Source organism: Hemicordylus capensis, chromosome 6, assembly GCF_027244095.1.
Source record: "Hemicordylus capensis ecotype Gifberg chromosome 6, rHemCap1.1.pri, whole genome shotgun sequence".
NCBI classification, from domain to species: domain Eukaryota; kingdom Metazoa; phylum Chordata; class Lepidosauria; order Squamata; family Cordylidae; genus Hemicordylus; species Hemicordylus capensis.
In genome coordinates this window covers 161891797-161907241 of record NC_069662.1, presented here as the reverse complement: position 1 = coordinate 161907241, position 15445 = coordinate 161891797, and the positions used below count along the sequence as shown (strand labels likewise).

Here is a 15445-nt window from a genome sequence, read left to right as displayed (position 1 = left end):
CGGATTAAAGGCATCTAAGTAGCGGTCATCACCATATCTTGTGGCAGTGAGTTCCACAAGCCAATTAAACGGCGGGGGTGAAGGCTGATTAGTCTTTTGTTTGCCCAGACTCTTCCACGACCCATGATCAGTTTCTGGGATGATCTCCGAGGGCAGACGTCTCAGTCCCGGCGTGTCCTGTGGCCCTCCAGCTTCTCTCCCACATGGGGGGCAGACTAGTGTCCGCCCGCGGCTTGCCTCGTCTTTCGTGGGGGCTGCTGCGCAAAGGCAAAGCTCCCACCGCGCGCTGCCCGGAGCTGCCTCGCCGCGCTGCGCTCTCTCCGGGGCGGGGGCGGCAGTTCCGCTCCACAGGCAGAAACGAAACCGGTCGGGGAGAGGATCTCTCCTCCTCGTCGGGGAAGTTGCGAAAGCGGCAGGCAGCGGGGACAGGAAAGGGAAAGCTGCCGCCGCCGCCGCCAGGCGAGATCACCCGAGCCCGCCCGGCCATGGCGCAGGTCGGCGCCGGTGCCACTCCCGCCTGCGCGTCGTCGTCGTCCTCCTCCTCCTCGTCGCCGTCGGAAGACGAGGTGCCGCTGGTGGCGCTGAACTACACGGCGCGGCGCCGGCTGGGGCTCTTCCTCAACCCGCGGGCTCCGGTGGCCTCCGACTGGACGTCGCTGGCCGAGGAGCTGGGCTACGAGTACCTGGAGATCAAGAACTTCGAGGGCAAGCCGGACCCCACCGGCCGCCTCCTCGAGGACTGGGAGAGGCGATGCTCCCCCGAGGCCCCCGCCACCGTCGGCCGCCTTCGCCAGGTGCTCCGCCTCCTGGGGCGCCACGACATCCTGACCGATCTGGGGCCTGCCATCGGTGAGCCGGAGATAGACCCGGGCGCGGGGGGCGTGGGGGGGGGCTTGTCGCGCTTGCACACCTCCCCGCCCCGCCCCTTCCCGATATCCCGCCCCTTCTCCTGCAGGGTGGCCGCCTCCAGCCACCCACCCCTCTGTTAAGACTGCCATGCATTTAGAACAGGGGTTCCCTACCCTGGGTTCGTACATGTTGTGTCCGACTGCAACGCCCATCACCCACTGCCACAGCTTGGCAGGGGGCGATGGGAGTTGTAGTCCATCTGAGGACCCAAGGCTGGAACCCTTGATTTAGAGAGAGGGTCTGATAGCGGTTCCATGGAGAGAGACCAGCACCTTGTTTCCAGCAGTGAACTTTCCCCATCATAGCTCCATCCCCAGGCTTGGCAAAGCATTGCCTGTTGGATTCCTGCCTAAGACACAAAGCTTCCTGTGGGGTGGGGGTGTGGGGAAGGCACTGATTCTGCCCCATTTCCTCCTCCTCCTTCCTTCCTTCTTGGTGTTCCTATGGTGCTTCCTCATTGCAGGTTTCTCAGTTCTCCCCTCTGTCGTCATCATCCAACCCCAGCACAATATCCCTGCACTGGCTGTTGCTGGTATCTGCCTTACTTTTCTTCTTAGATTGTGAGCCCTTTGGGGACAGGGGACCATCTTCTTCTTTATGTATTATTATTTTTCTATGTAAACCACTTTGAGAACTTTGGTTGAAAAGCCGTATATAAATATCCTTCGTTGTAGTCAAAGTAGCAGCATCACATCCTCTTCGCCAGGTGTTCTGGAGAACAAACTGGTTGCTGGGCATCCAACTCCCATCATCCACAGCCACTTGTATCTGTGGATGATGGGAGTTGTAGTTCAACAACATCTGGGAATACAAGCTTGTCTTAGTCACAAGCATTTTATTTTATTTTATTTTATTTTATTTTATTTCTGCTCTTCCAAAAATGGCTCAGGGCGGTTTACAACAAAATAAAAACAATTAAAATCAATTAACAATTAAAATCATTAACATTAAAACAAGAAGACTTCGCATTCGGGGCTGATCGCTAAGTATCAGTTCTTTGCATACAGGAGGATTCAGGTTCAGTCCCTGCACATATGTGTTTTAAGGACTGCAGGTAGCAGGACTCCGAAAACCCTCTGCCTGAGACCTGGAAGGCAACACACACACACACAGTCTGCCCCAAGAATAGCTGATTTTTGCAACCGTGATGCATCATGCAGATTTGCATGCTGTTCTTTTGCCCGTTCTTTTGCGTATTTCATTCTGCTTTTGCGTATTTCATTCTGCTTCTGCACTGCCCTGTAGAGATGAGCCCGAATGCTTCAGTTTCCTGTCGCCGAAACGTTTTGGCGCGGGGTGAGGGGTTCCCTTCGGAGGAGGCAGGCGGGTCCTACCTGCCCGTCCTCCGAGCCAAGTCCCTGCCGGCCTGCCACGGCCCTGTCTCAAAGGAAAGACTTCCGTGCAAGCGGCAGCTTGTGCCACTTGCCCCTCTAAAACGCCACACGTTTTACACGTTTCACACAAGGGGATGAGTCTCCGGCTTTCATCGTGTGGCATCGGCATGTCAATAGGATCAGCGCTGAGGCCGGGGACGTGCGGCGTTTTAGAGGGGCAAGTGGCACAAGCTGCTGCTTGCACTTTCCGTTGGGTCAGCGCCGCGGCGGGCTGGCAGGGGCGCGTTCTGCCCGTCTCCTCTTAAGGGAACCCCTCACTGTCCGGGGATGTGCATGGAAGCAATTTGGCCCAAATAGGCTCTGACCTATTCCTAGAAGATCAAATCAGTAGTCACTCCCCCGCTGAATATTTACTTAGGATCTCTAACGGGGATCCTCGTAGGGCTCTTTCAGCGGCTAGACTTAACGCTCTTCATACGGCAGTACTGGAACGACACTTCGGGAAGGTGCCCTGTGACCAAAGATTATGCCCCTGCCAGAACGGTGAAGTGGAGACCACGGAACGTCTGATGTTGAAGTGCGGTTTCTATACTGAACTAAGGGGAAAGCTTCTCTCCCCACTACTAATTCATTATAACTCTAATTGCCCTTCTGATGGGGGTAAGGTCCTTTTTCTGCTTACTGCTAAGTCAGAGTACGCTTATAGGAGGGTAGCAAAAAAAAATTTCATAGCAAGCAGGATTCGGTTTAGAGTGATTGAGGCATGAGATGTCAGATTGTGCACTTCAGATTAACCGTTTTTATTTGAATGAAATTAGCTGTGTATACAGTATTTGAAGGTGTTAATGTTTTATGTATTTTATCTATTTTGTTGTTGTTGTTGTTTCCTTTCTTTTCTTGTATTTATGCTGGCCCTGGGACGAAAGAAACAAATACATACTTTGGTGCACATCCCTACGGCATGGCATTGAAATCTGAGCTCCCCTCAAAATATTATACACACTTTCAAACTCATTTTGGCAGCTTTCCTTTCTTTTTAAAAAGCACGTTCCAAGAGCGCTGCGTCTTGACCCCAATTCCAGATTCTGTGCTTGGTTGGTTAATGGAACCAGATCCCGGGCTTTAACTATATGGCTGTGGGCTTTGTGCTAGGGAGAGATTGTGCAGTAAGATCACTGTTAAAATCTGCCGGGTAGATGGTAGGGATTTGACCAACTGGGCTCGGGCAGTCGTGGGTGGGGCGGGGATCGGTTCCTTTAAAAAGCAGATTCGCACCACTTGTCTGCTGCCCCACCACTTTCTCGGGCGCAGCGCTCCCTCTACAAAAGGCTGTGAGTGCCGTGCCCGGAAAACCAGAGGGGCGGTGGATGAGCAGGTAAGGATGTGGCAATCTGCTTTTGAAAGGAACCAATCCCTGCCCTGTTGAATCAGTTCGAATGCCGGCACCCGAGCCGGTTCGGCGCTTCCATAAGTAGGCGCCGAACCAGTTCGGGCACATCCCTCCTAGTAGCTATCAGCTCTGTGTGTTTCATTGCCCTTGAGTCTCTCCATATTATTGGTGCCATCATGTGAGAAGCACATTTCCAGTGGTGCATTCCTCAGCTGAACCACAGCCATCTGGACATGTGGTTCGATGGCCTCCACACAATGTAGAGTAATATTTGAATTCGTCTTCAGAGGTGTGTTCAGTGGGTTAGCTTGCTAGCTAAGATCAGATGAATCTAATCCAGAGGTTTCCAGCTGTAACCTCAGGATGTTCCTAGGAACCTACCCGCCAGACCTGATGATGGTTCCCCAACTAATTGCATGTTGGAGGGACATAGAAACCTAGGAAGTTGCCTTGTGCCAAGTCAGACGATTGGTCCACCTAGCTGCCGACACCAGGATGGTCTATACCATTGCTGCACAACTTGGGAACGCCGACTGTTGTTGGCCTGTTGCTCCCATCATCTCTGACTCTTGGTCACCCTGGCTGCGGATGATGGGAGTTGTAGTGCAACAGCTGGAGGGCTGAAGTTATGCAGCCATGGTCTATACTGACTGGCAGTGGCTCTCAGGCAGGAATCCTTTTCAGCCCTACCTGGAGATGCTGGCAGGGACTGAACCTGGGTCTTTCTGCAGGCACAGCAGATGCTCTCCCACTGAGTTAGGGCCCCATACCCCGGAGGTCTACTGCCTCGGAACAAGCAGATTCCGCATGCATGCTATGCGTCCCTGACCTCCGTAGTTCAGTTTCATGAGGCCCAAGCCCATCCGAATCCTTTGCCTGTGGCAGACAGAAGCTATTCGGGGACCCCTTTGGGTTGTCCGGTCCCCATACTTGGCTTCAGGGTCTCAGCACAGAGGTGTTCCAGAACGATGGCGCTGCACACAGCTAATTGGACAAGGGTTAAAGACTGAACTTGTGGATTAGAAAGTGTTGGGCTATAAAGTCTGGGTGTTTACTGTTGCATGAAATGGTCAGGCAAAAAGAGCCTCCCCAATTATTGTTAACCAGAACAGAGACAAGTCAACTGGACAGTGGTTCAGCTAATTTGCATAATAGGCAAATGACCGGCATGAATTAATTTGCATGTGAAGGCATGCACATTAGCTTGAGCACAGTTTGCATGTTTTGCAGATGAAAGCATGCAAATTGGGGTGCCCAGGTTTGGAGAATTTGAATATGGCTACTCTACCCAGAAGGAGCTGTACCTGTTCCCGCCCAAATGCTTCCTGTATATAACTGATGTAGCACTAATGGGCTGGTGAGACAGCAGTATGGGTGGTGGTCCTGTGCATGTTGAAGAGAGCATCCTCAGATGTGTTTTTGTGTATGCAACGCTTGCAGAAAACGACTGTAAGAAGTACCTGCAGAGAAAGCAGCAGCAGCAGGCCGAGCAGCCTCTTCAAGTCCCCGCAGTGGATAGCAGCATTCCTAGGTCCTCCGAAACGCAGGGCATCACCACCCGGGACGATCCCCTTGGTAAAAAAAATCGTAAAGTAATTTGGGGGTGTGGATTAGAGAGGTGTTTTAGGTTGGGGAGTCTAAGGAAGAAAGAGTGCGATCTGTTATCTGTCTTCTCTGCCTCTAATTCGCAACTGTATTTCACTGTCAGGGCTCCTGTGCTTTGAATAGCTGCATGCCAGGCAGAAATTCAGAAGGGGAAGCTCCCTTCCAATGCATCAGAGTGCAATGCATCTGCTGGATTTGCATGCGATGTGGTTGTTAAAAGACACCAGACCACTTCCGGGGCGGGGGTGGGTGGTGGGTGGGATTGCTTGCAATTTTCTGCCTGTGACTTTAAAAAGCACTGCTCATTAAAAGTGATTCCTACTCTGGAGTGGACTGGGTTTTGCATTTGTATTTTCAGAATGTGTTTTTCACTAGGGCACTGCACAGGGTTTTGTAGTTTTATTCCTTTCTGAGTGCTGGGAGAATGTGTGTAACTAGTTAAAAATGTAAGTTTTAATCTGTGAGTTGCCCCTGGTGATAGACGAAGCCGCTGTTTCTAATGAATGAGGGGGAAGGTGCTGGTCACAGAATGCTGACAGTGTTTGGCTGTGGCAAGGCAGGTGGTAGGTAGGCTTGGCGGAGATGATGCCATGGGAAGTTTAAAAACAGGAAAGCTGCTTGAAAGGGCAGGGGGTCTGCAGAGAGCAAAGGGGTTGAGCAGCTGTGACTGAGGCACTGAGAGGCTACACTTAATATATTAATATTTATTATTTGATTTATTTATTTGATTTCTATGCCGCCCTTATACCGTTTACACAGAGAAATAATAAATAAATAAGATGGATCCCTGTCCCCAAAGGGCTCACAATCTAAAAAGAAACATAAGATAGACACCAGCAACAGCCACTGGAGGGGTACTGTGCTGCAGGTGGATAGGGCCAGTTACTCTCCTCCTGCTAAATAAAGAGAATCACCACCTTAGAAGGTGCCTCTTTGCCAAGTTAGTAGGGGTCGACTGCTCTTAAATAAAGCTACACCTCCCTTTGGTTGCAGGTCTTGTTGCCATTATCTTCATAACAAGCTTGCGAGGTAGGCCACTTCCCTTCCTTTAGAAAGGGAACTGGGAAGACCCAAACAAGCTGCCCACGGAGATGCCTATGGCACCTACTGGCCTCCCTGAGTAGATTCTGGGGGAGGGTTGTGCCTGGAAAGTTAGTGAGGGCACAGGGAAGCCACTAATAATGGCAATACCGTGGAATTTCCTATGGAGCTCCTTAAAACTGGATAAAATGCAAACTTGCCCAAAATAGCAGCGTTCTGCTGCTTGTACATGTCCCCTGCAAACACACCACAAGGCACTGTGGGAAACGGAGCCTGTGTCGCATGCAATCGGCGGGTACCTATTATAGCTGAGGATAGCTGCAGTCAGGCTTGTAAACAGCCAGTGACCTGCTCGCCTATGGTAATTCTCTCTTCCAGGTGACCAAGTAAGGACCCTTTACAAAGTGTTTCTTTAAGACTCTTGCTATTTCACAAATGACAAGTGCAGCAATATGTAGGCAAATAGGCTTGTAAAAAGGTTAGCGGAGGATGTGGCTAGTAACTTTTGCGGACTGGTTTCAGCGGACGGCAGGGCCAACCTGGTTCCTTTTTTGCAGGGCAAGTGCCGGAGATGTTTGATGCCTTCATCTGCTACTGCCAGGAGGACTTCCACTTTGTGCAGGAGATGATCCAGGAGCTGGAACAGACGGAATACAAGCTGAAGCTCTGCGTGTTTGAGCGGGATGTGTTGCCAGGGTCATGCGTGTGGACCATCACTAGCGAACTCATAGAGAAGCGGTGAGTTGGGGAGCGTGCCCCAAGAGGCTTGAGGGAATGAAGCGGGAGAGGTTGGTGGCATCTAATGCTTTGTGCAGGTTCCACATGCGTGCTGTGCATTAGCTCGTTTTAATGTATTGCCCACTGCAGTTCTGGAAGGAAGGTTTAGCAGCTGGATATTAGGGGGATGGAGCTGCAGCTCAGTGGAAGAGCATCTGTTTTGCATGCAGAAGGTCCCAGATTTAATCCCTGGGCTGGGAGAGACTCCTGTGTGTCTATCTTTCTTCCCTCTGTAGCCAGCCATGTGTCTCAAGGAACACGGTTCATCAACAAAAGGGTTAGGATCATAGGGAGCCGCTTTCTACCGAGTCAGACCCTTGGTCCATCTCACTCATATTGTCTACACAGACCGGCAGCAGCCTCTCCAAAGTTGCAGGCAGGAGTCTCTCCCAGCTCTGTCTTGGAGATGCTGCCAGGGAGGGAACTTGGAACCTTCTGCATGCAAGTAGGCGGGTGCTCTTCCCCTCGGGAATATCTTACAGCGCTCACATGCGGTCTCCCATTCAAATGCAAAGCAGGGCGGACTCTGTCCAGCAAAGGGGGCAATTCATGCTTGCTACCACAAGACCAGCTCTCCTCCCACTCAGTATCCGCTGGACCACATCCCAAACTCTAAATATGGCCCGTTCCCTGGTCTGGATTGGTTGGGACCTGCACAACATTTGCATATGCTCCTGCTGCCTCCTGCCCCCCCCCCATGCCACTGGAGACCAGTGATGCTCCCCACTTACTCTTCAATTGCAGGTGCAAGAAAATGGTGGTGGTGGTTTCAGATGACTACTTGAACAGCGATGAATGTGATTTTCAGACCAAGTTTGCCCTCAGCCTCTCCCCAGGTAAGATCATCAAAGCCCTGATGTGGGTCACGCAGCACCACTGGCTGCAACTGGCAGTTGCTGCCTTCAGGCAGACTCGAGAAGATGTCCGCAGTTCAGGCTTGTCCGGTCCTCCTGCGGCCTGCTTCTCAGGGACAGCTAATTGCACCATGTGAAGATTCAGAAATTGCCTGCTCCCTTGTGAACTTGCTTGGTGCTTAAGATCTGTCTCAGAAGCCTGTTCTCTGTCCCGTGGCCACCTGGAATCAGCTGGGTGGGTACAAGAGACAGAAGCCCTCTTCCCATGTGAAATTCAACACTTGTACAACCACGGTGGTGCAGTGTCCACTACCTACCTGTACCCTGCATTTGAGGCGCCTGCGCCCAGGTTCCCTCTGAAGATTAATGCAGGCACACCTCATCCACACACAAACATGGGTGTTGAGACATCTGTTCACGTGTACAGCATCATGTCTGAATAGGGCTGGGGTCTTTCCTGGGGTGGTGTGGTATGTGTGCAGTACTGCCCCAGTGCAGATCTGCAGAGCCCACTTAAGAGAAGTTTTTTGGCACCTCTTAAAGACTTCCTTGCTTGGAGAGCATTTGCTTTTAGGCTGAGCTGTGTGTGTTTTTTGTTTTTAAAAAATTAATTTATTTTTCCTGCTTTTGTGATATTTTGCATGCCACTTTGAGTGTTACACTGCAAAGTGGGATGTACTTAAATACTAATACTATGATATACCGCTATTCAACCCAAGTTCACAAAGCAGTTTACGTAGAAAAATAAATAATAAGATGGTCTCCTGTCCCCAAAGGGGGCTCACATTCACAATCTAAAAAGACATCAGGCAGATACCAGCAACAGCCAAAGGAGGGAAGCTGTGCTGGGGTTGGATAGGGCCAGTTGCTCTCCCCCTGGTTGTGAACCGCCCTGAGCCATTTTGGAAGGGCGGTATATAAATCACATACATACATACATACATACATAAATTTGAGAGAATCACCACTTTAAAAGGTGTCTCTTTGCTCAGTTAGCAGGGTAATGGTGATAATTTTTCACCGCTGCCATCCCTTGCCACATCAAAACCACAGGCCCAAAGGGATGTGATGAGAGGGGGAATCTCCTGGTGACTTCTTAAAAATTTAAAACCAGCTGTGCGGGTGTGTGTGTGTGTGTGTGTGTGTGTGCAAATTAGATCAAATCAGGGCCATGGCCATTTGCCTCTTCCATTTTCTTGATCTAAATCCCCAACCTAAGCAGAGGCACAGTCCAGGTACCTCTGCTTCCTTGCCCCAGCGGGGCTGAAGCAGGTTGGGATTGGGAGGGACTTAAATCAGGGAAATGGTGCAGCGGAGGGAGGAATACAATTCACCCACCCAGGGCCACCACCCTGATCCACTGCCTGTCCCTACTCCTCAGCGGTTGTCTTTAGGTTAAACAAAACACGGGAGCGCTGAACACAGATCTGCCCTATCACATTTGTTTTGACCCTCACTGTGCCACAGAGTCCATGGCTCAGCAGCATAGCATGTGCTTTGCAGGCAGAAGGTCTCCGGTTGCATCCCCCACATCTCCAGTCAAAATGGTCTCAAGCACAGTCACTCCCAATCAGAGTGGGCGGTACTAGGTTAGATGGACTGAAGGTGATGGCCGCTTCATCTGTCCATCTCCAGTATTAGTCCTTGATCTCCCCCACCCCCCCACCCCCGTTAGTCTTGCCTTCCTAATGTAGATTGTAAGCTCTTTGGGGCAGGGTCATATCACTTGTGCTTTCGGTACAGTGCACAGGTATGTAGTGATAATCCTAGCGCTGTCTTAACGCATTGATGTCTCTGCTTGTGCAAAATACCAATAACTATTCCTACGTCCCTCAAGGCTGAAATCTTCTGTCTCAATGTTCAGTGCTTCATTTTAGATTTTTGTTTTGAGGGGCACACAGCTTATAAGTCTAAATCTTAAGCCTTGTTGCTTTAAAAATGTTATCAACAATGCTAAATTGTACTTTGGAAAGATTCAGTTCTTTACACTCTAATCTCCCCCACCCCAAAAACCCCCCCGACAAGGTACCACTTCCCTAGTGGAGGAAGGTGTAAAACAAACAACCCTCCCACACACACACGCCACACACCAAAAGCACCACCCCATGAGACTAAGTGAATAAATGATATAATTTCAGGGTTTTGCAAGTAAATGTCACGTAAAAGTGCTTGAATTCCACACTACCATGTGTTTAAGCTGTACCAGGTTAAGGACCACTTGAATTTCTGTCTGCTGTGTCGGAGATGAAAAGCGGACCTAAGGGACACATCCCTTCAGAAGACGACTGGAACAGTTACTTCCTGTCTCCTTGCATAAGGGGCTGGGGAGAACACATTTCTCGCTACGGTTCGCAGCTCGTATCACACGCCCAACTTGATCTCCTCTCTCTTCTAGGAGCCCGCATGAAGCGCCTCATTCCAGTCAAGTGCAGACCCATGAAGAAGGAGTTCCCAAGCATCTTGAGGTTCATTACCCTTTGTGACTACACCAACTCCTCTACCAAAAAATGGTTCTGGGTGCGATTGGCCAAGTCCCTCTTGCACCCATGATGCAAAGCTGCAGGGCAACCTGCCTCTGATGGGCTGCCTGGACTGAGCCCTCAGGAAGGGCTGCGTAGGCTTCTCCTCGCCTTCCTCAAGCAAGCGGTTAACTCAGGTTAAACCCGACCTGGCTGAGTCCCTGAAAGAACTGCCTGCCACAAAACTCAGCCAGTTTTAAAACTGAGACCCAGACCAAAGGGGGCCAAGCGGAGACCCTTCGGCTGTTGTTGGACAAGTCCTATCACCCCCCACCACAATTTATTGCGGTGGGAGATGAAGTTGTTGAACAATTGGAAAGCCTGTGCTTGGCACCCCCTTGATCTAGAAAGGAATAACCACTGCAGCTGCTTCTGGAATATTTGTCTGGTTTCCGTAGCCCTGTTTCAGCTGGTATCCTCCTTGTGAAACAGACAGACCAAGAAAAACTTGTTTGAGCGAGGGAATGTTTTCAACAGTCACTGCACGGAAAACATCCTTTACATTTTGCAAGCTGCTGGATGCCTTTGGCTTCTTATGTTTCAAGACAAGAGCACTCGTTACTGGCAAAAGCCAGCCTTATCCTGTTTCCAGCAGCAGAGAGTTCCATCTGCCTCCAAGCAGGGATGGGCCATTGGACTAGCAGGGTTCAGACCCAGACTCCAAGCTAGGCACTGCCAACATGCAGCTCCTGTAAGAAGGAGGGTGCCTCCGTGGCTGTCTGGATCCCTTGGCCAATGGAACTGTGACTTTCCAAGCACTCGTGAAACTTCATGACCTGCTGTTTGCCTTAGAAGAGCACTTATCTAAATGGGAGGCAGGCCTTTGGGGCCATAAGTGGTTGGCAAGAGATGTACCCTGTGTCTTGATTGGGCCAAGCGGCTGCCAATTCACTCTGTCCCCCTCCCAGTCAGTGCAGAGCAGGCCTCTGTGACTCTGCCTCGCCTTACTACACAGATTCCCAGCCTTGGGGTCCCCAGATATTGTTGGGCTAGATTACCAGGGTGTAGTGGAGGTGGGGGGGGGGATTCACAAAGGTGCTTCTCTGGCAGTTGCGGTGGACACGGTCAGGGCGGCTGTCATGGAGAGCGCCTGCACTTCTGAATTTGCAACTACAACTCCCATCGTCCCCAGCCTCAATGGCTGAAGGCTGATGGGGGAGTGGGAGGGGGTGTGTGGACATCTGGGACCCACGTTAATATAGCGAGCCCCTGCCTTAATATAGAATGGCCAGTGCTTGGAGGATGAGTGTCGACAGCCTCCAACTTCCACTGCCCTGCAGGGGTCCTGCTTCCCAAGGCATCCCTTCCGAAGAGAGCTGGGATTCTCCACTCTTGCTTCCCTGGTCTACCTTTGATCTACCTGCCTCCAGGCTGTGGATAGGAGTGAACCCAGCAAAGCAAACATTATTGGTTTGTTCTACTGGGTCTGTTGCATTCTTGGCATAGCAGGACGCAGCCAGGCCTTAATCTGAGAAAGCCCTTTCTAAGGGTAAGCCTATGATCCACAGCACAGGGTGCGAATAAAGTGCCACCAGTTTGTTTGTTTTTTGTATGACACTTCTGGTTTGTAATCCCCATAGGAATGCAGAGGGACTGGTCCTTGTCTAATACAACCGTTGCCCCCAGATTACCAATACACCAGTCCTTGCCTCTGCAGCACCCACCGTGATCCAGAACCCCCCTGTGCTGCTCCTTAAAATTCTGCTCACCCTGGCTGTTGCTGAGATTTGCAGCGTGCTTTGACTGCTGCTGAGAGGTGCAGATGGTTCAGTTCACAAGTGATGCCCAAACACAGACTCCTCCTCTTTCCACCCATCTCTCTCTCCACTTCATCCATCACTTTTGGTGTTCCAGCAAACCAGAGTTTGCCGTGACGTCTAGAATGGCAAACGGTGGTTTGCCATTGCTGTGTCTGCCAGGGCTTGATCCTGGTTTGCTAGCCTGCTTTGTGAACCAGATTTGTGGGCAAGCACAAACACTTGTTTGCCCATCTGGATGTTGCACCAAGCTGGTTTGCTGCAAATAAAAAAACCCCCCAAGGAAGTAATCAATTTCTAGTAAGGTGCAAGAGGAGGAGGGAGACAGAGGAGTGAGCACAGGATTTCTCCTGTAGGGTCATCCTATGGTTTGATATTTCTTGTGAACCAACCCCCGGACTCTTCAATGTATCCTGGCAATGTTACTTAGACACAGCCTTCTCACCCTTCTGCAACAGGATGCATTTCTCCAGGCATCTTAGTTAATAGTACCTAAATATTCCAGTCCTTCATGAAGTTATCAGTTCTGCAGTGTGTTTAAGTTACACAAATTACCCACTTTTGTGTATCTCTCAGACGAGGTGGTATTGGGGAACCCCTAAGAATACATGTGAGAAGTAACAGCTTTCTTATTTCCAAGGAACTTCCATGAAAGCATTAGAACACTATTCCAAAATAATTCTCTAGAATGGTATCTTGAACTCTATGAGGGTCTTGATTCTCAAAACATTTCCATTTTCAGGAACCATTATTGACAATAACTTAAAAGCAATAATTACATCTTCAGGTAGTAGAACTCTTGTTTACATGGACAATCCAGAGATAATCCAGATTGTTCTTTATTATTTGGATTGACCCGCCTGTCCCTGAGTTTGTTTACATTAGCTGGATTTGGCAGGGTATTTTAACCAAACTGTCTTGCTCACCCTTTCAGGTCACTCTCTGGGTTCTACCTACTTGCTGTCAGTTCTGAACTCCACCCAGCTCAGGTAGATGAAACTCACTCTTTATAGGATCACCAAAAATAAAACTGGGAGTGGGGGTTGGTATTTGAATTACTTGGGAGCTTTCTTTTTCACTTTTAGCAGAAGTAAATCCAAGAGCAGGGAGTCCCAGCCTTGAGTCCCCAGATGTTGCTAGATGGCAGCTCCGACCCTAGCTACAGTGGCTGAAGGCCATGGGAGTTCTTGTCCAACCACATCTGCGGACTCAAGCATTAGAAAGATGATGGCCAAAGGATGGCACAACCCTAGGTTATTGTGTAGCTCTTGAGTCATATGTGGCATTAAAGGTCCCTGCTTATACAATTTTTTCCATCTGTGTTCCAATGAAAGGCTCTACTTTTTTAAAAAGAAAGAAAGCCAAGCTCTTAAAAAAGAAAGAAAGAAAGAAATCCAAGCTCTTGAAAAAATAAGTGTTTTAAAACTGAGCTACAGAAGAATTTCTAGACTGTGTTTGAAATACTGGAAGCAATAACGTAGGACACAATGGACAAGTTCAGATGATGATGATAGATTAACTAACTAACTAACTTTATTTGTTAGGCCACCCCAAGACAAATTGTTCCCTGGGCAGCTCACGACACAGCATTAAAACATCACACCAGCGTGGTGTGGTGGTTAGAGTGCTGGACTAGGACCGGGGAGACCCGAGTTCAAATCCCCATTCAGCCATGAAACCTGCTGGGTGACTCTGGGCCAGTCACTTCTCTCTTAAGTATGTAGTGCTCTGGGCTCCCTGGAGGAAGAGCGGGATATAAAATGTATAAAATAAAATAAATAAATAACACACCAAGAAACACACACATCAAACCCCAGTTTGTTGGATCAAGAAAAAGTGAGGAAGCAGCTATGAGCGTATGCACTCTTTACTCCCTATGAGTCAGGCTAAATGGAAAGATTTTTGGTTCCTCAAACTGCAGTTTCCTGTGGTGTATGCACAGAGGATCTGGGGTTTAAGCAATCCCAGTGAACCAGAATATTGAATCATCCTAGTGTGACACCCTGATTTGTAGGGATTGTTTAAGGTTCTGTTTCCCAATTTTAAGATCACAGGAAACTGGTTTGACAAACCAAGACGTTTCCCATTAGTCTGTTACACGGGAGGAGGGAACAGCCAAGCTTGTCAGCTCTACTGTGGTTTGTTGGACTGTCTGAATTTGCTCACTCTCTGGCACTTAATTGTGCGTCTTCTGCAGTTTCCTTTTTTGTACTGAATTGCTGAATAGTATAGTAGTGACCTTGTTACTCTGATATATTGAAATTGCCCCCCTCTCCTTTCACGATTGCAAGGTACTGTTTCCCTCTACTAAATATATTTAAAATATTTTCCCCAAATTACTGTTGAGCTCTTGGATGACAAGGCACTTAACTGTGTTCTTCCTTTGGACCAACATTTACTTGTTTATATACAGTTAAATAATAATCCAGAGCCAGGTTGACCTGATGGCTAGAGTTCTGAGTCTGAGAAATGCAGGTTCAGAGTGGTCTTGGATACATTTTTCTCTCCATATCTCAGCCTAACCTGCCACACAGATTTGGCGTGATATGAGAAGGGCTGGTATGTGTCGAAATTTGAAGGTACGGAGCGTTAAGATAAAAAATGTGAGACATATTTGGGCGGGAGGGGGGGCATGATAAAACCAGCACTATGCAGCTTGCTTTTTCTTAGAAAGTTGTATCTCCCCTCCCTGCTTTTGGGAATTGGCCTCTAATTGTTAGGAAACATAGGAAGCTGCCATATACTGTCAGAACATCGGTCCATCTAGTTCAGTATTGTCTACACAGACTGGCAGCAGCTTCTCCAAGGTTGCAGCCAGGAATATCTCTCTCTTGAAGATGCTGCCAGGGAGGGAACTTGAAACCTTCTGCTCTTCCCAGAGCGGCTCCACCCCCCCCGAGGGGAATATCTTACAGTGCTCACACCTCTAGTCTCCCATTCAAAGGCAACCAGGTGGACCCTGCTTAGCTAAGGAGACAAGTCACGCTTGCTACCACAAGACCAGCTCTCACAAAATCCTTTTGTGATTTTTTTTTCTGTTTTGAATTGCCTTTGTCAGCTGATATTTTCGTAGTGATTTTGGTTGTTTTGACTTCTGTAATAATAATAATAATTATAATATAATAATAAAAGTGGGGGGAAATATTGGGAAATGCTCTTTGAGGGAAATGTATTTTTAAAATTTAAAATCATATTTGTTTACATGTGCATCTCGTTACTTTATGCCAGCAATAAACATTTATAATATTTCAACAATGAA

At 49.0% G+C, this 15445-nt stretch overlaps 1 protein-coding gene across 2 annotated transcripts; it reads left to right on the top strand.

Annotated features, from left to right (window-relative positions):
- Positions 1-255: 255 nt before the first annotated feature.
- Positions 256-15445, top strand: MYD88 (MYD88 innate immune signal transduction adaptor). 2 transcript variants are annotated; one of them, XM_053265389.1, is made up of 5 exons: positions 256-849; positions 5074-5208; positions 6837-7017; positions 7801-7892; positions 10306-15445. In XM_053265389.1, exons 1-5 carry the CDS (start codon positions 486-488, stop codon positions 10458-10460), a joined length of 927 nt encoding a protein of 308 aa, XP_053121364.1. In that variant the 5' UTR covers positions 256-485; the 3' UTR covers positions 10461-15445. The 2 variants fall into 2 exon arrangements, with proteins under 2 accessions (XP_053121364.1, XP_053121366.1); XM_053265391.1 differs by lacking the exon at positions 5074-5208.